This window comes from Peromyscus californicus, unplaced genomic scaffold (assembly GCF_007827085.1).
Source record: "Peromyscus californicus insignis strain IS unplaced genomic scaffold, ASM782708v3 Scaffold_6__1_contigs__length_162567912, whole genome shotgun sequence".
NCBI lineage: Eukaryota > Metazoa > Chordata > Mammalia > Rodentia > Cricetidae > Peromyscus > Peromyscus californicus.
The window spans coordinates 117,285,458-117,309,075 of NW_026294584.1; the positions used below are offsets into that span (position 1 = coordinate 117,285,458).

General features: G+C 38.1%; 1 protein-coding gene across 2 annotated transcripts in view; it reads right to left on the bottom strand.

The window, feature by feature from the left end:
* Cntn3 (contactin 3) overlaps positions 1-23,618 on the bottom strand; it is a 395,670-nt gene that overhangs the window by 35,191 nt on the left and 336,861 nt on the right. For both annotated transcript variants that reach the window (XM_052719452.1, XM_052719453.1), the window contains 4 exons: positions 4,385-4,502; positions 3,415-3,573; positions 3,164-3,313; positions 1,669-1,739 (listed from right to left, as the gene is read on the bottom strand). In XM_052719452.1, coding sequence (XP_052575412.1) covers positions 1,669-1,739; positions 3,164-3,313; positions 3,415-3,573; positions 4,385-4,502 — 498 coding nt within the window. The remainder of the gene's footprint in view (positions 1-1,668; positions 1,740-3,163; positions 3,314-3,414; positions 3,574-4,384; positions 4,503-23,618) is intronic.

Sequence of the window (23,618 nt, forward strand, 5' to 3'; positions counted from 1 at the left end):
ATCAATGCCACGACGACCAGCACCACCACGACTAGCTATAGCACCATGGACCAGCTCCAGGACTATCCGAGTTATAAGCATCACTACATTCAGAATCAACAACACCAAAATTAGCAGCACAACTCCCCGAGGGAGTTCCACCAACATCAGCAACAACACTGCCATCAGTGCTGGAAATTCTAAGAATCAGCAGCATCTATTCTTAAAAGCACTGGTAAGAGCACCCACCCGGCATGATCCACATCCATATTCCTAGACCTTCTACTATCACCAATGCTGCTAGCTCTACAGAGACACCAGCACCAGCACTACTCTTGACAGCACCAACACCACCACATCCACCGGAATCAGTACTGACAGTTCCAGCAGAACCACTAGTACTACAGCAACAATATTAGTTATACCAGTACCACCAAAAATAGTGCCACCAGCAACACTGTGAGCACCATTACCAATCCCATCATAAGCATCATCCATAGCTCCTCCAACATTGATAATATCAGCACCAGGCCGACTACCATTTATACCATCAATAGAACCAACACCAGAAGCACTGTGACTTAGGCCACTAGAGGCACCACTAGTTCCACAAGTACCATCACCAAGATGTGTACCACAAGAATCAATACCAGTATCACCACCAAGAGTACTACTTCCAAAAATAGCATCATTTGGATAAGCCTCAGCAGCATTACTACACCACCACCATTAGTGGAACCACTAATTTCATGAGCACTGCCACTCTCAGTACGATTATTTCCATCACTATATGACTACCAGTACTACCAATCAGTGAGTGCTGTTACAGCACCAATGCCACTAGCACCACTACCAGCACAGAACTGCCAATGCTGTCAGTATTACCAGTGACAGAATCAATGTGACCAGCTCTGCTGCCAGAGGTACTGGAAGCATCATCACTAACACTTTGCATAATTATCTGCATTGCCGCTAAGACCATCAGCAGTACTATTACTGCCACCATCAGCACCATCCACACTATCACCACTGCTACCACCAGTACAATGAGTGCTATGGACATTACCAGCACCGATGACACCAACAGTACCATCACTATCAACATCAGCACCAGTATCACCTGAATCACTAAAATCAACAGGAGCACTAGTATCAACACTAACACTATCACTGGCACAGACTCTATGAAGGATCAGCACACCCAGAATCATTGGCACCATTCCCAGCACCAGTGGCAGCACCACATCCTTGTACTGCTACTAGTACTGGACTCAACAATATCCCAAACACTAGCACCATTAGTGCCATCAACAGCAACAATAGTAACCCTATCAGTGACATCATCAGTGGCTCCATCCTACCTCCCTATGCAAACACTAGTACTACTCCCAGCACAAGAACACCAAAATCAGCAATAATGCTTGTCTTATCACCATCAGCATCACTTAGCAATACTACTGCTGGCACTAATACCACCAGAAATGATGTCATCCAAACCAGCACCAATACCAGCATCAGTGCCACTAGTATCTATACATTACTACCACTAGCAAAAGCACCATCACCACCACCATGACCACCACCACCACCACCATCACCATCACCATCAATATCAGTACAATGCAGGAAGTTGAGATAATTGAATGAAAAGCAGCAACGTAATGGGAAAGATGTTGCCCAAACACTTACATCCCAGGTTATTACTAGTTCAGATCGGCTTCCACCTCCTCCGCTGACCTCAGAAGGTGCCACTTCTGGAGCTGTGTGGGACAGAGACACAGAGACAAAACCTTACTTTTATACAGTAATATTTGAAAGGAGACTCATTTACTCATTTGAGATATCATTAAGAGTTTTGTCATTGACACACTATAAAACATTATACAGATGCATGTGCATATTTATATATCTCATTAGTAAGATCATCAAACTTACATGCCTTTGTGAAACATTTTGGTAAAGTTATCAAATTATTTTATTTACATGAAATCATAAATGATTCAGAAGTCTCTGAAACAGTAAGAAAAATATACAACCCAAGTGAAAGCTACTTCACCACTAAAGTAACAGAAAAATGAGGAGAAGTGATTTCCCAGGATTGACAGGGAATCGATTTAGCATGGACTCTTCCAGACTGAGAAGGAATTCTCACATTGGTAAGAGTGACACAGACGGGAACCATCGGGTCCTGCTAGAAAGTGTTCTTGATAAAATTCCTACAGATATCAGCTTTCTCACTCACACTGAGAACATTTTGGTTTGTGAATCCTAAGATAAAACTAGAACATAAGTTCATTAGAGTGCCTTTGTAATGAGCTCTGCTGTATTTGCTGGATGCATAGCAGATGGACCCTAAACACACATTTTGTGAACAAATGAAGATGAGAGCCAGAATACATGCTACCTGTGTCCCACAATACCCGGACCAAACATTAGGTGTACTGTCCTGAGGAAAAGGGCATTATTCAAAATGTACAAACATATTCCATACTCCTTTGACTTAGTGCTTGAAGTGATACATTGGCTGTATCTCATGTCTCATTCTAATTAATATTATTGATACTGGAAAGGGAAGTCTTGATCTCCCCATGAGTGCTTTTCTAAAGGAATGGCAGATTTACCTGCTACCTTTGAGTTTTAATGAAAACATATTTTTCAAATTATGAAAGTAGCTTTGTGATACACGCTAATAGTTACCTCATATAAATTCTTAAAATGATGCTTTCTTAATCCAACACTTTGGAGCCATAATGTACACTCATCAGTTGCCTACATGCATTTGCTGGTGTGGTGTGAGAATGAGTTTTCTCAGCAGAATAGCTCCCAGTGGTATTATCAGGCCAATTTGTCAGTTCTTCTTATAAATGAAAACAATGTTACCCCTGCTAACGGGGAACTATGTCAGATAGTAATTATAACCTTAAGTGACAAAAACATATTCACTCAACACACACTAATGATCATCTGTGACTGACTGAACTCTTGAAATGTCACACTACATCAGAATCACTGATGTGGTTCTTTTGATAAATGCTATATGGCAAAGTTTGCCAATAGAAAGGTCATATCATTGTAATAATGGGTTATTGAGACAGATCTCTTGGTGTCCGGGAGACCAAAGCTAATGGAAATATATACCCAGGTAAATCTATTAACCCATTACTCAGAAAACAAAAGCACTAACCTGCCTCTTCAGTCCTTACTTTTTCTGAGGGTAAACTGGGTTCTCCGCCTCCAATTTTGTTACTGGCTACTACTCGAAATTCATATTCCACCCATGGGTTTAACTCCACCACAGTAGCTGTACGTGTCTTGCCATCAATGACTTCCGGTACTACAAAGACCATTTCAAAAGGTAAGAGGCTGCCTGTGCCAGCGCTCAATTGCTACGCATTTCTCTCTGTAGCTTCCCTCTGCTTCTCCCATCAACTTTACCTGTTGTGACAGTTTGCCAGCCCACGGAGAAAGGTGTCCTAGCCTGGACTGCATAGGATAGAACTGGGCTATGGCTGTCTGTACCTTCTGTCCAAGAGAGCTGGGCTGTTGTGTCTGTAATTTCATCTACCTTCACATTTTCTGGTGGTCCAGGTGAACCTAAAGGAGGCAAAAATGCAAAGAACATCCCATAACTGTCACCCTCCACTACCAAAGTCAAGAGGCTCACATCACCACTCTAATACCTCCAACTGATACCACTTTCAAAAGCACTTAAGGGAAGAGGCCATTTAACTGGCAGTTAAACTACCACTTTCCCCACAGCCCCATTGTGAGCTTTGAGATCTGGATAGGAAGTAGTGATTCATAACACTATGTGACTACAGGTGGCACCTGCTTACTGAGACTCTATTCAGTAGTATCCCAGTACTTTTCTAAATTCAGCTTCTTCTGCACCTTTCCAAATTCACTGTCCTCTGCTTTGGGTGGGATGCCCTTCTGTGAAACACAACGTGGCTTGCTACCTTGATGTGTTTTATTCTGTGATATGCTTTGGACATTTGCTTTTTAAGCCTAGCATTGAATCAGTACCCTAGATGGTAACCCAGGTTGCTGAATTTTTCCATCACTCTGGATAGTGCCTATTCTTTTTGGGGCAGACACACATACACCACATTCTCTTTCCTATTAAATACATTTGCTGAATTAATGACATGCTCAAAAATACATTGGCTTGGCAGTAACTGTGGAATGCCAATTATAGCAAGAATTATTTGAAGCACAGAGTTGAGGTTTTCATTTCTTTGAATTAACACATTCTTATTGTCATATCTTCTGGCTTATAGGAGTCAGGGGTAACCTCCATAGTATGCCTTGCATTTTTGCATCTTGTCTCACCATGGCTTTCCTCTAGAGAGCAATGCTCATGGAAAGCCTTGAGTTAGACAACATAGGAGGTACTACTGCTTACCTCTCACTATGAGCTCAGCTGCCGACGAAACGCTGTCCACCCCTGTCTGCACCATACACACATACTTCCCACTGTGTTTCAGTTGAATGTTTCTGATCATTAAATCACCAGACGAACTCTGTTGGGGAATCCCGTAATGAAACATTATTATATTTAAAAACACAAAGGATCTTGAAGGCCAGTCCATCCGTGTTAAGAGAAAACAATGTGGTAAGCAGTCAGAGACTGAAATCATAGAATGCCTGGAAACTAAGACAAGTTCAAAACCATGCATGACGGCAGACACATTTCTATATGCATATAAAGCATTTCTCTGGGTATTTATGGCTTCAAAAAGAAATGAGGGCAGAGATTATGGTCTCAGATTCTATTTACTTCCACCAGGCAACACTTCTTTTTATATCCACTGCTTAGCACCAGCTCAGTTCTCTCTGGTTGCAACCCCACTGCAATTATCTGCCTGAGAAGAGGAGGAAGCATTTGGGTACCTAGTGGGAGATAAATACAGCATGGCAGGGGGCATTACCACGGTTGAAACATTTTTCTCTTTTCTCAACACACTGGAGCTTAAAAGACTAAAGTCATCTAACTCCTAAAAAAGCTACAGAATTTAGAGCAAAGAAATATGAACCCCCTCAAAAAAAAAAAAGAAATTAAAACACTTTAAACCTCATAAATAACAGTTATGCAGAAGACATTTGTTGGCATCCCCTGATACTAATTAATGGAACAAATGTGTATCTAAATGCTCAACTTAAAAAGGTCCTCATTTAAAGAGACCATAAATTCACATTCATAAAATGACTAACCACAGGTCAGTTCCCCACATTAGTGAAAACAGAGATTGAAATAAGAGCATCTGGAAAGAGGAGCCCTTCAGAAACGATCACCACTTCACGTCCAACCTGGGAGAAAAGGAGAGGCACTGCTTATCTCAGTAATTAAAAGGAGTTTTGCTCTCACATGTGCCTAGAATTTGTGGCAAGAGGGACTGGATTGTTCTAATTTTAGGTAGTTCCTTAAACTCCTGTTCAGGCTAATATCTTCCACTATGCTCCCCATCCTTAGGGTTGCTAATGGGCTGTGTATTCTCCACTGGTTGGATCATATGGCTTTAGATGGGATTTCTGGGATACTGGGAGAGCGGGTGCGAGGTGATTGATGGCTATAATTACATGATAATCCAGAAACTGTTCAGTTTGCACATTTCTACTTTCCTCGAGTTGAGCTTTTATTTTTTTCTTTCCCTCCCTCCCTCTTTTTCTCCTCAGGGTTATTTAGAAATCTTTCCCCAGGAGATAACTCTCCCTGCTTGCTGACCTTTCCTAACTCCTCTGGTTTTATGAGCCCCACATACTCACAGGAGGGTGATTATCATTTCCATAGAAATCTCCTCTTTTAGGCGAAGCCCTGTGATTTGGTAGTAAATGCCACGAAGGCACTGGGTGAGGCCTTGATTCTTTTCTGTCTCTACTTTCTAATTTTGAAACAGTTGGGCTTGAGAGAATTTAGCTGGACTTTACCTATCTGTTTGTCGTCTGGATCTACCTTTTAGATGCTGTGGCTGTTTTTGGCTCTACAGTGAGTAAGGAAGAGACTGGTGCAAGGAACTTGGGCTTCAGCTGACTTTTGGCACTAAAGACTACAGAAAGAGAAATAGCTAATCTTAAGCATAAAACAAAACTGAACACCAAAACTATTTTCCCCAAAGAAATACAGTCAGGTAAAATCAGACCATGTTTTTAAAAAGTCTTTTATTTTTATTTGATGTGTATATGAATATTTTGTACATTCATGTATGTATGTGCACCATGCATATTGTCTGTGCAGGCCAGAAAAGTGTGCTGGATCTGGAGCTGGAGTTATACGCAGTTGTGAGCTGCTATGTGGGTGCTGGAAACTAAATTAGGGTCCTTTGCAAGATTAGCAAGTTCTTTTAACTCCTGAGTCATCCCTCCAGTCCCTCAAACTATTAATCATCTTGTGCTACAGAATACAACAAAAGCTGCAACTAAGCTCTGGAGACAGTGGGAGCCACTGACTGTTTTTCTCATGACCAACACAAAACAAGTGAAGAAATTTATAACTGGCAAAGAAAAATTTGCAAAAATTAAGAGGGACCTTCATCTTATTTTCATCAATTTCAGTAAAATATGCTTGTACGGTTCCTTTTCCAATGCTTTGTCTTCAACCAATGTGTTGCTATTTAACAGATCTCTAGAAATAAGTGAGATTCTTCTTAACAAAACCACGCATAATACTTCTTACTTCAGGGTCACCTAAGAAGAGAGTCCCATCTAACACCATTTCTGGGACATACACTCAAGCCTGAGTCACAAGACATGCACATGTGGAACAAGCTATGTTTATGAATTAGAATGTACAGTACAGGTGAAATAAAACCACATGGCGCACAGCATGTACAGACAAATACAGATGAGACACTTTCAAGACCTGCTGCAGATATAAGACTGGAGCTATTGCTGTTGAGACAAGAAATCTACACAGCTACTCTTCGGATTACTTCAAATACCAACTAAGGCAGGGTTATATGTACAACCCTTTTCCCATTAATTCCATTCCTTATGCTACACCCCCAAGAAGGCATGTGTGTATCCACTAAAGGAAAAGAAAAAAAGAAACCTTGCATCCACCTTAGTTAAAATGGGTTGTAGATGACTTACTTAAGGAAATACTATCTGGCCATAAATAAATGAACAACACATATAGATTGATATGGTTGAATTTAAGACACATAAAACTTAGATACAAGATATAGCATCACATAAGAGTTCTAGATTATGGTTAGCTTTAGGGTACAATTGTCTTTTGTTTTTGCTTTTGTTGTGACATTTTCTAGCTCTAGGAGTAGAATGTGGGGCCTCACATGTGCTCAGTGTGAACTTCCCCACTCAATCACATCCATTGTTTGTTTGTTTAGAGACAAGATCTTCATACATCTCACAGACTGGCCTGGAATTTGCATTGCAGTCCTCCTGCCTCAGCTTCTGAAACAGTTGAGAGTATAGGCCTGTCCTACTAGTCTCAGTAAAAAGGTAGAATGAAGGATCATGGGAATAATAGGGATGAGAGCCATGTTCTGTTGCTTGAGTTCAGTTCTGGTTATATGAGAGGGTTTATTTTGTGGCAGGTAATTGGATTTCACACTTTGGTAGAGAAATAATGGCTGTCAAAAGATAGTTAAGATTATGTACAATTAGACTTAAGTGCTTGGCTTTCAATGAAACCATAAGTCAGTATATTCACATAATAAGATTGTAGTTCTTAACTTTAATTTCCTCATAATATGTAATATTTAATAATCATAATTCAAATTAAGGTGCTAGTCACATATCCTAAGATTTTTTATCAAGATATAATTATTTCCAGAGATGCAAAAATTGCAAAAGAAATTCTGTAGGGAAGATTTACATATATCAAAGTGACCCTCTCTTCTATCAGTTTGACTCCCTTAGGGAACACAGTGGTTGGTTTACTATAATGAAAAGAATTGTATAGAAATGTCTAGAAAATCCTAAGTAAAATTAGTCAAAATTCAGCAATGTTGAACTTCATAGAATATTTTTCAATATATTTATCAAACAGTGCATAATATCCATAATATCAGAGACTATTTAGAAACATGCTGATTATTTTCCAGGGAAGGGTGTTCAACCTGTAGTGTGCAGGCTGCTTGCAGCACAGGGTAGCAATGAATGCAGCTCACTACAAACTCACAAACTTAAACCATTACAAAACTGTTTGTGCTGATTGTTTTGTAACCTGATCATGTGTTCCTTAAGAGTATACTACATAGACGACAGAGCCATGTTTCAATGTCACACAAAATCAATAGGTGTGTGCTCTTCCTATTTGTATGCACTTATCTCTTCAAGTTTATGTTAGTGTGTGGCATACTTCATGTTATCTCCAAGTGCAGACCACCTGACAACCTCAGAACTTACATGTACTTGATGGCGACTCGGTTAGTGAAACACAATGATTATTAATGATGTTTTAACCCATCATTGAAAACTACAGATTTTTAATATTACTTAGCATATAGGTCAATATTCCTTTAATTGATTATTAAGGGAACTTCACACCTGGGGCAGGTATCACACATCACTAATTGTCTTTTATAATTGGCAATCCATCTTCATGCTGTATTGGGAATGGAGATGAGGAAGAACACAACTTTGCAGTCTATTTCCTTGCCAAATAACCTGCATAGTAGCAATAAACACAGTCTCTTATCTAACATTCTTTTTATTTTATTTGTGTATTTTTTAAATTAAACTCAACTCCAAATGGATCAAGGACCTTAATATAAGATCAGATACACTGAATCTGATAGTAGAGAAAGTATAGTCTTGAATTCACTGACACAGAAAAAGACTTTCTGAACAGAATATCATTGACACAGACACTAAGAACAACAATTAATAAATGCATTCTCATTAGATGGAAAAGCTTCTGTATGCCAAAGGACACTGTCATTCAGACTAAGCAGCAGGCTTAGAATGGAAAAAGAGTTTTACCAGCTTCACATCCAATAGAAGACTAATATCTAAAATATACAAATAAATAAAAAAAGAAAATTGATGTCAGGAAAACTATCCAACTACGAAGTGGGTTACAGATCTAAACAGAGATCTCTAAAGAAGAAACACAAATGACTGAGAAACACTTGAAATATTCAACATCTTTAGTCATCAAGGAAATGCAAATAAAAACTACTTTGAGAATTCATCTTACCCCAGTTCCAATGGCTAAAATCAATAGAACAAGTGATAGTTCATGCAAGTGTGGATATGGGGAATGCTTATCCATTGCTGGTGGGAGTGCTAGCTTGTACAGGCATTATAGAAAAGAGTGTGGTGGTTCTTTCAGGAGTTGTGAAAAGTTCTACTTCAAGATTCATCTATGCCACTCTTGCTCATATATGCAAAGGACTGTACAACCTAGGTCAGAAACACTTGGTCAACCATGTTCATTATCTAGCATTCTTAAAAGATAGTATGGCTTCTACAATATCTCAAAAGTAATCAGAACCCCCAAAATAAACAATTACAGATGAAGCAAGAGTGATTAATGAAAAGTAGAAAGATGATTATAGTTTGGTTCAGTCAAAGAGTGTGTTTAATTTTGTAGTGAACTCCTAGAGGCTCTCAAAAACTAATTTGAGAAGTCATTGTATGCAAAATCATGTTGCCAAATTTGGTGCATAGCAATGACTGTATCATAAGAATAAAAAAGGAATGGAACTAAAAACATGTCTGTTTTCTCAAAACAAATTTGTTTAAGTTACAGCTCAGATTCTACTATAAAAGTTAGTTGTGCACTAGCATATTTCATAGCAAAAAAGCTAAAATCATTTTTAATAGTAAGTTTATGAAGCAGTATAGGGGAGCAGATACAACATGCCATTAAAAGCCAGAAAGTTCTAAAATACATTTTTGTTCCCAGACTATACTAGTTGATTTAAAGATATTGGAATATCCACAGAAAGAAGTTTGCAGAATACTGCTGCTAATTTAAAATTTTGTGCTTGGCCAAAGGATATCATCACTAATGCTAAAAATACGAGTCAACTTGCCATTATTAAATAGCATGAGTGATGAAAATATAATATTCTTGGAGAAATGGCTTTAAAAGTTACCATTAAACCAGGAGAATTGTACAAAGAAGCTACAAGCATAGTCATGCAATTTTCTTTGTCAATTGTCAATATATCTGGTGTCCTGGCCATAGTAAGTAAAAGAGAAGGGAAAACGTAATTATTGTCCCAAACACATATTTAATTAAGTATTGTTGCAGGGTACATCAAGAAAACTTATCCACAAAGCCATCAGAAATGAATAAAGCATGCAAATCATCACCAAGTCTGTGGATTTAATAAAAGCCAAGTGATTGATTACTAATTCCAAGAAACCTTAAAAGTGTTGGAAATGGGATGAGTAAGTTGAGGAATAATGCAAAAAGATTCTATGATTTGATACATTACAGTATCAAGTTATTTATGATATTAAAAACAAAATTTATGACAGACTTGATGATGATACCTGGCTTTCAGATTTTGCATTTTGGTATACTTAACTGATTTTTAAAAATACGTTCCTAATTGAAATAGAATTATACCACATTTCCTCCCTCAAGCCCTTCCAAGGTGCCTTCCCTTGAATCCTTCACATGCCTTTCCCACCCCTATCAAGCTGATAGCTTTTCTTTGATTATTATTATATGGGATTTGATGTGTGTGTGTGTGTGTGTGTGTGTGTGTGTGTGTGTGTGTGTGTGTGCACGCGCGCGCGTGCACACACAAATATATATATATATATATATATATATATATATATATATATATATATATATATATATATATACAATTTGCTGAGTTCAATTTTTTTGTTGTGCATAAATGATTTCAGGACTGACCACTCTGCTTTGGACAACCAATAAGGGACGTTTTCCCTGGGAGAGGCTAATTTTCCTTCTACCGGCAATCATTAGCTGCCTGTAGTTCTTTGTTTCGGGGTGGGACTCTACAAGAATTTTCCCCTTGCACATTAACCGATTATTTAAATTAATTAAGCATGTATTTTCAAGGTGAAATCCTTCTTGTCATATAACATTTCAAATTATAAGCGTTCCTAATGAAACTTAAATTAGAGCAAACTCAAATTAAGGCAAACAATTTTATGCCTTTTGACACAGGCAAATACTTGCCTATGAACTGTCAAAGATATGTAGCCTGGCTTTTCAGTATGATAATCATAGTTTGAAAACAGGGTTGAAGAATATTTGGAAAATATTTTAATATATTTGTGACTCTAGGGTTTCTATAAATCTATTATCTGCTTATTTTTAATGGGATGAATAAAGCTTCAGTCTGACATTCAGCTCTGAGAAATATTTGCTTGTATCTTTTTACTAACTTGTACAGGACCTGTCTTCACAAAGGATACATTTCTCACTTCAAGCCAATGCCTTATTCATGCCACCAGTGCTTTCTGTTAGCACCCACATTGAACTATCTTTAAGAATGAAGCACCCTGCATGCAAAATTAGAACCAAATATCCAATGAGAACCTTGGGAACCCACTGAGAACTGCAAATATTACCATCAAACCAGACATAGATGCATTTGTTTTCAATTGCAATGCCAAGTATCCCACTACTTTTGCATTGCCCTATTCTTTTACTATTTTAGTAAAATATTTTAAAAAATTATTGATGTTTTATTACTTAGACATGTTCATTTTCATTATTAAAGATTGCAGTCAAGGACCTGCTCCACAATTTTAAAAAGTTTTGTGCCAGCAGTAATGCATAAGTAATATTATTGTGTGAGGATATTTTGCTAATCTGTGATGGTGGAAATGAAAACTATCCACGGATTTTTTTTTATTGTTGTTTTCTTTTGTTTGGTTCATCAGCTTTCACTGATGCTTGCATATTCCATGTATAGCCCATATAATTCTTCTTTATCTAATATGGCCACAGAAACCAAAAAGTTATATACCCATTATCTAGGGTATAGGATAACTAAATAAAGCAACACAGAGAACTGACGACCTTGCAATAAATTCCTATGAGCACTAATATTCTTTAGATGCTGTCTGTACTATTCTGTCTTCACATTTGTGTTGTTTTTCTAAACTCTTAATTTCCCCTTCTTTATCAAATAGCATGAGCTAGAAGTGTCAAACCTTCATTTTCTTCACTTCCCCTTCTCATTTTCCTTAAAATTTCTCTCTCAAAGCTCAGCAGTGGGATTCTCAGTTTTCTAGAAATAAAGTAATTTTTCAAAACTGCTATCTATAGGCTTATGGGAATAAGAAAACAAACAGAGGCTAGGTTTGTTCCCATGATTGACACAGAAGCTTAAGGCATCAAAGAATGCTCCACAATTCATACGGATTTGAGTTCCTCCTTATAAGCACTATATTTTAAAAAAATAAGGTAACTTCAAAAACTCTTAAGCAACTACAGTTACTAGGGATACGATCCTGAGTGGGGGAAACAGTCCTTATCTTTATGGAGCTGACAGCTAGCAAATAGGGAGTAATCAAATGACTACACAAATTGGTGTAAAATTATAGTGTGAGAAAGGTTACATCATGCAGAAGAAATCTATAGTTTTCTGGGGTTTGTCTCTCAACTGACAGATGAGCAAAGATTTGTATTAAAGCAGAAGTTTTCTAGGAAAGGAAGAGAAAGAAATGGTCTGCCTCAGGGCACATGCATATGTGCAAAACCCAAGGCATATAAGGGGACAAGCTATTGGAGTGAGTCACAAAGAGGAGGGTAGCTGAATGGATCTAGGACATGGGAATGACAGGGGTATAACAATGTGCAAATTGTTAGCACGGAGGCATGCCAGTTAAGCATCCACTGAATTGGAACAGGAATCAACTAAGATATTTGCCCATAGTTATTCCTTCTGGGAAATTAGCAGACCCTTCCCCTACAGGAGGTAGCACATTTCAGGGGTGGCCCAGATATAAAGAAGTCAAAGGGAAAGACAGGGCTACCTGCTTGCATGGGTTGGTAAGTGTGTCGTCTACACCATTGTTTCTGTTGCTTGCTGATATTGCTGTCCCTCTCTGACATCAGAACCTGATTTCTTCAGCTTTCTAATGGAACTAAAGACCAGAGAATTTCCAAAACTCTTTCAGACCTTTGATACCAGATTGAGACTTCTGGGGCATCTAGCTTCATGGACTGGGCAGCTATCAGGTTCTCAGCTTCTCCAGTGTGGTCAGCCATTTTGGAATAACCAGCCCTTACCTCATAAGCCTTTCCAGAAAATTCTCCTTTCTGATAGGTCGTCATTATAATGGTTCTTGTCTTTTAGATGCTCTGGCTAAGACTCCAGAAAAAGTGCACTGTAGCTGATGTCAAGTTGATCTTTACATTGTTAATAACAGTATTTTTTTTCTCTTTGGCATGGCTTCATTTATGATCCATTCCCACGCTTTGCTCCAATCCCTTTCCTCCCCCTCCCCTTTCTTTCTGGTTTTCATGGTGGTGGAGCTGAAATCAGGGTCATGCAAGGCTCAGCGTGCATTCTGCCAGAGTTATAACTCTAACCTCTAGGATCACTTTCAATTACTTAGATAATTATATATATTTTCCCCTATAACACTTATTTCCAGAACATATTACTGACATACATCATAAATGGATTTAGAGGAAGAATCATTTTTTTTGAGATTAATATTAAGAAAATAGCAAACAGAAGAGAATCATTAGCTTTCCTACTTTTTTAGATAATGATGATATTGAAAATTTTGATATAACTTCAAAAAATAAGAAAAACAGTACACGAAGTGACAAGCCACACCAAGTAAAAAACAGACCATTACTACTAATGACAGGTTAGCTAAAATTATATTATTGGTCTGCCATATGCTAAGAGCTGATATATAACATATATTTTTGAACTGGGGGGACCTCTTATACTGACAATGGGGTATGAACTTCTTTGAATATAACATATTATCAGCATATACAATTCCTTAGGAATCACTGTAGATGGTAATGCCACTGCCAGACTTCCAAAGAACAAATTTCACAGTTTACAGAGGAAGAAATGTATTCTGAAAGCTATTTTTAGAAGGCAAGGTGGAGTAAGTGGGTTTCCTTCTTTTATCACTGTACACAGCCTGTTATTAGCAAGTGTCACATATTAACCATTCAGTCCCTCACAGAGTGGTTTTCAAATACTAACAAGACATGTAAGTCATATCCAGGCACTGTGAAAACAATGGAGCCTGTAGAATCTTTTTGGAACCTGGCTGGTGTTCTTTTCTCTAAAGGATCCTAAAAGAGTAGGTAGAAACACAACAAACGTCTGCATTGATGGCCAAACAAATTAGACCTTGTCCCCCATTACCCCCAGTGGCTGTAGCAAGGTCACCATTATAAATGCACTCTGCCTACTCAAGGAAAGAAAAAAAATCAGCAGTCATTCAGCCACTCAAACAAGGCTGACCACGTTAAACAGCCTTAATTCTTCTGATTGATTAATGACTTTGCTGTCTTCTGGTTGTCTGAACAGGTGATATGTAAGGCAGGTAGAATGTAATCCATTAATATAAAAAATTGTTCAACATTCTGTGGTGCCCAGAAACCAGAATAATCATTCCATTACATGATGTGGAGGCTCAGCATGCCCCTTCCTAAGGGTTCTGAATAAGTGGCATATTTAGGAGTACCCTAACTTGGTTGAACACTTTGTGCGTATTTTAGGTTGTGCAAAGTGTCTGAGTTGCCCCACAGGTATCAGCTTTTAAACATTAAGTTCCTGTCAGTAACTAGGGAATACTTTGCCCTTCAGAACAGTGTGGCATGTTTATACAATTTTCATGGAGGTTCTCTGAAGATCTAGTCTGTTGTGTTCCAGGGATGTCAACCCAGTGTTTCCTACCATTGAGTCATTATAATAACACCTTTATAACTTCCATGGCATTTTAGTGTTCTGTTGTTTAATTTTTTCTTAAACTGAGTAACTTTATTAACTAAATTTAATATGGAAATTGCTGTTGTGAATGTGATTTATATCTTAAATGGGAATCTGATCACCCAAATAATAGTTAACTGATAGAATCAAGGTGAATAGAAATGAATAGAAAGTAATGTGGTTGAACACTGTCTGAGATCTTGGAAAAGCGAATTATCTGGATACTGTCAAAATTTCTGTGACAGAAACCTTTGCTATGTTAACTAAAAAAGATTTTCAAGTATTAGACATTGATAATCACAAACCCACTACCATACTCAACTATCTTCTATAATTAACCTAAATTATTGAAATAAATTGGAAAATGAAAGAGATTTGTTCTATGTGCTATTATTTAATGCTGTCATTCAGTTTATGGTCTATATTTTAGGAAAAATGCTGATATTCTGTTTTGGTTATTATTCTTTTGATATTATTGCCATGTTATTGTTGTTATTACTGCATTTATGACCCATTTAAATTAATTAACTTTTAATATTACTTGTTTTAAATTCATTTGAATAATCTTTTAAAATTTGGTGGAAATGTTCAGGCTGCATCCCAAGAAATTATGTTGGAATAAACTGGAAAGAAGGGACACTTCACATGGCTCTACAAAGCAGCCAGGGTTGAAAAGTCATTAATTTCCTGGGATTTTATATGCCTAATACCCACTGTTTGGGGAACTACAAGGTTTGAGATGACTGCTTAAGTCTTGCTCAACTCTAAAAGTCTAAACTCTTTCCTTAATTCTAAATTTACTTTTTAACTTAATTCTACACTGTAAACTTAACTCGAAATTAATGAATATGTGAAGTAATTATTAAGCTGGGCTGTACTCTGGTGAAATCTTAAGCTGTTAAAAGCATTTCTACATATATTTTCATCCTGGGAAACAGGTAAGCTAGATAATATTTGTAGAATCGAGAATAGGAGCCAAGCATAAGAGTGACCCCTTGATATATGCTACCATTGTATGTTGATGGCATTGATATTGTTCATTGAAATTGATGGAAATAAATCATAAGAAGATATATTCTTACAAATATACAGAAATGTATACTATACAGTAACCCACATCATTCTAGGGTGACTCTGAATTGATTAGTCATTTATTTTATGGAATGGAAGTATTCTGAACCAAAGGAGCTTATTTTGAAGCACCACTTAAGTCATGGATCACATACATTATTTTTGTCTTTCATATGTGTAAAGTATACAAAGCACAGATCTGTCCTTTGCAATACTTCTGGTACATAGGACTGGAAAGCCCAGTGAAGAGGTTATGAAGTTATGCTAAACACCTGTTGTTTACTTCTACTACCAGTCACTCACTACAGCAAAGCAGTAACTCAATCCAGAAGTTAGCTGGTGGCTTAAAGAAGGATTATTTATTCTGCTCAGGGAACAGCAGTCAAGACAGTGAAGTCATCACTGTGGAATATCTCATTAACACACCTGGCTTGATTAGGGGCTGAGAAGCTCATTCATTCACATGGCTGGCAAGTTGGGGTGACTTTTATTGAGTTTATTGCAACCTGTAAGCTGGAAATCTGGGGTAAACTTCTGAGCAACCTACTTTGGTTTTATAATACTGCCATTGCTGAATTCTTAGAGTGACTGCAGATGGAATGTATTTATGAACTATATTCAGAGACCCTACAGCATCACACCAATGGTCCTTGTTTATGGCAGTCACTACAGTCTACAAAGTTTGAAAGGGAAAGGGATGGACTGTACCACTTGGTGGAGACAAGTGTCAAAGTCATTTTGCACAAAGAACAAATTGAATAAGGAAATTGTTGCTGCCATTTCTGGAAAATACACTTGCCACATCAATTTAGCTGGCCAGTGTAGGCCATGTTGCTAGTGTTTGGGGGAGCAGACATGCAATCACTTTAAAAATGATTTATATATTCTCAGCCAAGTCTTTGGATTCTTTCAAGAAGAGCTGCAAGGGAGGAAGAATTGTGGATGGATGGTATTTATTCATCAATATTCATCCTGCCAGACTCTTCTGAGTTGAGTATGCCAAGTAACTAAAATAAGTTTTTTTTAAAAATTAGCCAAAATCCTGGACTAGACACCCTTCCTTTTATGCCAGTATTTTGTGTGTGGTCCAGAGAAATGACTCCTACGTGCTCAAAGAGAAGATGACAATACCCCATTTTCAGAGAGGTCCTCCTAGAGAGATCATACTATTTTCAGTACAATCTCAGGTTATTGTATTTCCACAGTCATCCTGCTACTTCAGAACTACAGATTTGTGATCTTAGAGGCATATTCAAAAAGAAAAGGAAGAATAGGCTTGATATTAACATGACTATCAATAGACTCTGACTTAAAAATGATCCAAAAGAAAGGATTATAAAACCAGACTGCTTTCCACATTAATAACTTATAAAACCAACCACCTAGGACTTCTATATCTAGTCCAAATGCTCATGTCATCCCAAATGACCTATCGTTAGTTAGTTTTCCTGTTACTGTGATAAAATGCCCCAACTAAAGCAACTTAAGGGGGAAAAGGGCTTCTTTTGGTTTGCTGTTTGATGGTATAGTCTGTATTGATGGGGAAAGGCATGGCAGGGAGAGCTTGAGTGATCACATTGCCTCCACAGTCAGGAAGCAGAGAGTGATGAATACTGGTGCTCAGCTTGCTTTCTCCTTTTCCCTCATTCTAACACTCTAGCCATGTGATGCTGTCCACAGTGAAGGTGGGTCTTCTCACCTGAACTATGCCTACCTAGATAATCCCATAGAAACTTGTCTCCTAAGTAATTCTTGATTCTGTCAGGTTGACAATGTTTCCCATCACATCCCGTTTCCTCATTATTCTTCCTTTCTTAGTTGTGTTCAGATCAGTTAAATGGTATCATTAAATATTACAAGGCAAAGTGATTTTCTTTCTGAAACTGGAGCACAAGCCCTAATGCTATGTGAACAATACAACTCACGTAAGAAAGTGTTATGTGCAATAAAAGGCAAGCCAGTTACTCAGACCTCTGATTTCTGCTTCTTCCACTTAAGGAGCATAGAAGTTGCCACTTTATCTTAACAAGTAAAAAAGCTGAAGAAACTTAAACAAAAAAATAACAACTTTTCTTAGCTGCATCAGGAAAATGAGGTCACAGTGCAAACTGATAACACTGATCTAGAGGTTCATCACTGCCAGAGCAGAAACCCACAAGCTGAAATCTCCAAGGAAACCAATATCATACAGAAGAACTCTGATCTGTAACTGACATATTGCTGCGTGCTTAGAGCTAACTCAGGTGAATGTGGGACATTTTAGGAGACCAGTTAAAGGTGGCCTTCAGCAAACTTAGTTTGACTTCCAGGAGTCTGAACAGTTATTATTGAAAGAAAAATATCCCAATTTCTGGCTAGGGACAGGGGATGATATCAGAGTTCTGTCCTGTGCTGTGGGATGGTCTGTATGTCAAATGTGTTGCTGATTGGTCAATGAATAAATCACTGATTGGCAGTGGCCAGGCAGGAAGTATAGGCGGGACTAACAGAGACGAGAATTGAGAGAACAGGAAGCTGAGTCAGAGAGACACTGCCAGCCGCCATCAGGACAAGGAAGATGTAAAGTACCGGTAAGCCACAAGCCACGTGGCAAGGTATAGATTAATAGAAATGGATTAATTTAAGCTGTAAGAACAGTTAGCAAGAAGCCTGCCACGGCCATACAGTTTGTAACCAATATAAGTCTCTGTGTTTATTTGGTTGGGTCTGAATGGCTGTGGGACTGGCGGGTGTCAGAGATTTGTCCTGACTGTGGGCCAGGCAGGAAAACTCAAGCTACAGTCCTGCCCCTAACAGTGTCAGCTTTCAGGAGTTGCTGCTTCATCAGACTGATGTCTTGGGGTTTATAAGAACCCACTCAACCGGTGCTCCTCTCCAGACATCCAGACCCATGTAACATGAAGAAAATGTTGAGAAACAGGAAGTGAAGCCCATGAGCAAGAGTGAGGCCTTCTTTCATAGAACTATAGAACACTATAGAACATATCACCTGCCCCTAAAACTTACAGCTACATTAGTAGAGGCTTATTACTGTCTCTTTTGTCAATACAACACTTTCATCTTTAAACAATCAGCATTGTGGCATACCACAAGGTAAAATCACGGTCTGAAGAGACTGAAGAATTGCATATAAAGGAGCACTGGAATGATCACACTAGCAATATGAAAATAAGATTAATATGCTGAAGATTTCAATGATGAAAATAAACACACATGAACACATGAATGAGAATTAGGCAGAAGTGTTACAGGGCTCAAACGCTGTAGCAGAAATGAAGAATGACTTTTCATGGGCTCATTAGAGAATGATGATGCTCAAGAGGGAATTTATACGCTTAAGGTCATAACAAAAGAATTTAAAAAATGGAATCAAAAGTGCTATGGAGACAGCTCAGTAAGATTGCTTGCTGCGCATGCATGAAGACCTGCATTGGAATTCCCAGTACCAAAGGAAAACAGCTTTGCTTGGCTGCTTGTGTCTATAACCCTAATTCTGTGGGATGTGGGGAGGTAAAGACAGGAAGATCCCTGAGGATTGCTGGCTGTTCAGCCTAGACAAAAATTGCAGGCTCTAGGTTCAGTTTTAGCTTCAAGAGAAAAAGGCAGAGAGGAACAGAGAAAACACACTTTATCACCCTCTAGTTTCTACCTGCTTAATTTGGGTACATGCATCCATAGGTAGACATGTACATGTACACACACATACACACACACACACACACACACACACACACACACACACACACTCACACATATACAATTTAAATGGACTAGAAGAAAACAAAAACGATTTTTCAAGAACTATGACATACATATAAAAAGTGTCTCATACACTGAATAGAAGTGGCAGAAAGAGGAGACAGGAGAAGAAGAAGAAGCATTGAAACAGTAGTGACTCTAAATTCTCCCTCATGCATGTGGGACCATTCAGTGCAGGACTCAAGAAGGACACCTTGCAGGGTACATACCAAAGACAAATTAAAACTTGAATGAAAACTCACCTACACATAGTATATTAATCCTCAGAATACTGACAAAAATACTCTTGCAGGAAGCTAGGGAGTAGAGGGCTATGCTCCTTCCCCATAGAGAAGTGAGTAAGAATTATATATGCTTCTTAGAAACTAGAACAGGCAAGCACTCACTAGGTATTCAAGGACCTAGGAAAAACCACCACTGTCACAAAAGTAAGAGCAGCAGCAGCAGCAACAGCAGCAGCAGCAGCAGCAGCATCCATCCTTCTTAACAACTGACCCCATGGAAAGCTTCTTGCAAAGGGAAAAGGAAATAAAATTCCTCAGGACATACTAAATGTAGTGAAAGCTAAACACTTTAAGAGAGTAGAAAAATATGTACGGAGCAGAAACCTAAACCTACATAAAAAAGAAGAGCAGCAATGGTGTGGGCGTAAAGGTAAAATGAAGTTGGTTTTCTTAGGACTGAGGAGATGGTTCAGGAGTTACAGAAGTTGACCTTACAAGAAAGAGGGCTGGATTTCTGGAACCCACATAAGAATGTAGATTGGGGGAGGGAGAGGTGGCTCAGTGGTGAAGAACACTGAATGTACTTCCAAGGACTGGTTCAATCACCAGCATCCCCATGGTGGTTTCCAACCATCTGTAACTCCAGCTACAGAGGACTTGATGCTCTCCAAAGGCCACTACAGGCACCAGGCATACACATGGTACACAGACATATCTGTAGACAACACACACACATAAAATAAATAAATACTATAAATGTAGGTTGGGCATAGTAGCCTCCTATAGTGGCAGCCTTGGGAAGTGGAGACAGGAGCTGCAGAACAAAACTAGCTAGCGAGATTAGTCATATCAGAGTCCTAGATTTCACTGAGAAACTCTACCTCAAAGAATAAGGTAGAAGAACAATTGAGGAAGGTTACAGACCTTTAGATAACTACCCCTAGTAGGTACACACATGTGCATCCATGTACATGAACATACAAAAACACAAGCACACATATCATACACACAGGAAATGAAAAAATGAGACAAAACTTGTTATTCGTAATTGACTTAACAAAGTATTGTTTGTTCAAATTAATAGAAACAATGTATTAGGTCATGTGTAAAATTATGTGTGTGACTGTATATGTGCTGATGCATGCTTGTACATTCATGAGCAAGTCAACTGAATGACAGAAAAACAAGGGGCTAAAGGGAGAAATACAGGGCTTTTTATGATAAGGCCCTTCATTCTACTACGAGGGTTTGTGTTACAAAGAGTTCTAAAGTACTGCTTTATTATCAACTCTACCTATAAAGTAGTCTTGAAGCACTACGAAACTGGTTTGGACTAGTTATAAATATATAGTACAGCTGTAGGAAAACCACTTAGGAATATGAAAAAAATGTATAAGGGACACAGGTTCTAGTCTTTGAGCTGTGACGACAGAATAGTATGAGGTGGGAACTTTATAAGCAATAGAAATCTGGGGCCAGATAGTTGGCTAATTGGCTCAAGGTACTTGATATCTAGCCTAAAGACCTGATTTTGATTCCTGCAACCCACATAGTGTAAGCAAGTTGTCCTGAGACTTACACATGTGTTCTGCAAAATACATGCATTTCTCCAGATGCACATACACACTTCTAATAAAATAAGTAAATGGAGAATTTAAAATGAAAAAGGAAATTCATTTCTCAGGAAGCTGAAAAGTCCAAAGTTAAGGTTTCTGGCAAGGGCTTTATTTCTAGGTCAAAGACGGTGCCCTTTTTTTCTGCATCCTCACAATGTAGACATCAGGATGAAGAGTCTCTTGTAAGGGCTCTCTGCCTCTGCAACATAAGCATCTCCCAAGGATAATTTCCTAATACCAACAACTTGGCAGTTAGTTTATTAAAGACATTTCAGTAAGTTTACAAATATTCAGTTGGTAACAATAATCTTAGAATGGATGAAAATGGAATCATGGAAATGTTTCACAAAAGGTAGATAAAGGATGGAAGAGAAAATGGGAACAAAATAAAATATAGATGTTAATTCAGCTTTACCAGTGATCTCTTTGGATATTAATATTCTAAGAATATCAGCTAAAAGACAAAAAAATCATAGAATGGAAACAAAGGATGAGACCTAGCTATATATTATATTGCCTATAAGACACTTACCTTAATTACATTCTTGAATACATATTTAAGCTCCAGGGATGCTAAGTGATATACCCAATATTTGATCAAATGGGAAGTGGGAATGCTATGTGGGGCCCACTGTAGTGGAGTGATCGGGAAGTTAGCAGGGAAGTCTACAAGGACTAGAAAAGCCCACTAAGTACTGAGGAGGTGTCAACTTCCCAAGCAGATACAATCATCCTTAATGTCTATATGTTTAAGAAAAGAATATTAAATGTATATGAAAATCTGACAGATCTGTCAGGTAAAAATAGGCAATTCAGTCACGATATTAGGAGGCTCTAATATTCCTCTATCATAAATGCATAGCTAGCAAGTAAAAATTAAGAGAGGACATAGTTGAATTAAGCAGCAGCAGCAGCAGCAGCCCAGTGGATTTTATGGCATCTATTCATCACTTAATCTAACAATAGCAGATAATGCATTCTTCTCACCTCAAGTATTAAAATTCACCAAGACAGAACCCATTCTGGGCCATAAAACATACTTTATAAATTTTAAAGTATAGGGGGCTGGCAAAGTGTCTCAGAAGGGAAAATTCCTTGTCATTCAAGTCTGGTGACCCAAATTTGATCCCCAGAACTTACATAAAGTTGAAAGGAGAGAAATGATCCTACAAATGTAGAAACAGGAGGGCTGAGTCAGGAGACACTGCCAGCTGCCCCTGCTGCCAGGAGAAGCAAGGTGTAAGGATACCAGTAAGCCATGAGCCCCGTGGCAAGGTATAGATTTATAGAAATGGGTTAATTTAAGATAGAAGAACTAGATAGCGAGAAGCCTGCCACGGCCCTACAGTTTATAAGTAATATAAGCCTCTGTGTGTTTGCTTGGGTCCGAGCAACTGCAGGACTGAGAGGTGAGAGAGAGTTGTCCTGACCAGGCAGGAACAGGAAAACTTCAGCTACACACAAAGGTATCCTCTGATCTGCACATGTGCACTATGGTATGTGGGCATCCACAAGTATATATATATATATATATTCAAAGCTGGTAACTGAAAATAAGAAAAATTAAATGTATAGGAATCACACAGTGTTTGCCCTGGGATCAGAGTAGAATTCAGCTAAAAATCAAAATCAGAAAGATGGAAAAATTTCCTCAAACTGCTGGTGATTAAATGATATATATCTACATAATACAAATAAGAAATATAAACAAATATTATGAAAATATTTTAAGTGAATGCAAATGAAAATACAAGATACCAAAATTTTTGGGCTGGAGAGCCGTGCTTAAGGGAAATTTATAACAATGAGTGTGTTTATTTGAAAGCAAGGATATAAAAATCAATCATTTATGATTCTACTTTAGAGAATGAGAGACAGAAGAGCAAAATAAATCTAAAGCAAGTGGAATACAAGAAATAATATCAGAGCAAAACCCAGTGAAATTGAAAATGGGAGATCAATAGAAAAAATCAACAAAACCCAAAAGGCAGTTCTTTGAAAAGGTCCATACTATCAATATGCCTCCAGTCATGCTAACATGACAAAGGAAAACAGACATGCCCTGGTACTACCAGATAGAAAACAGGACATCATGG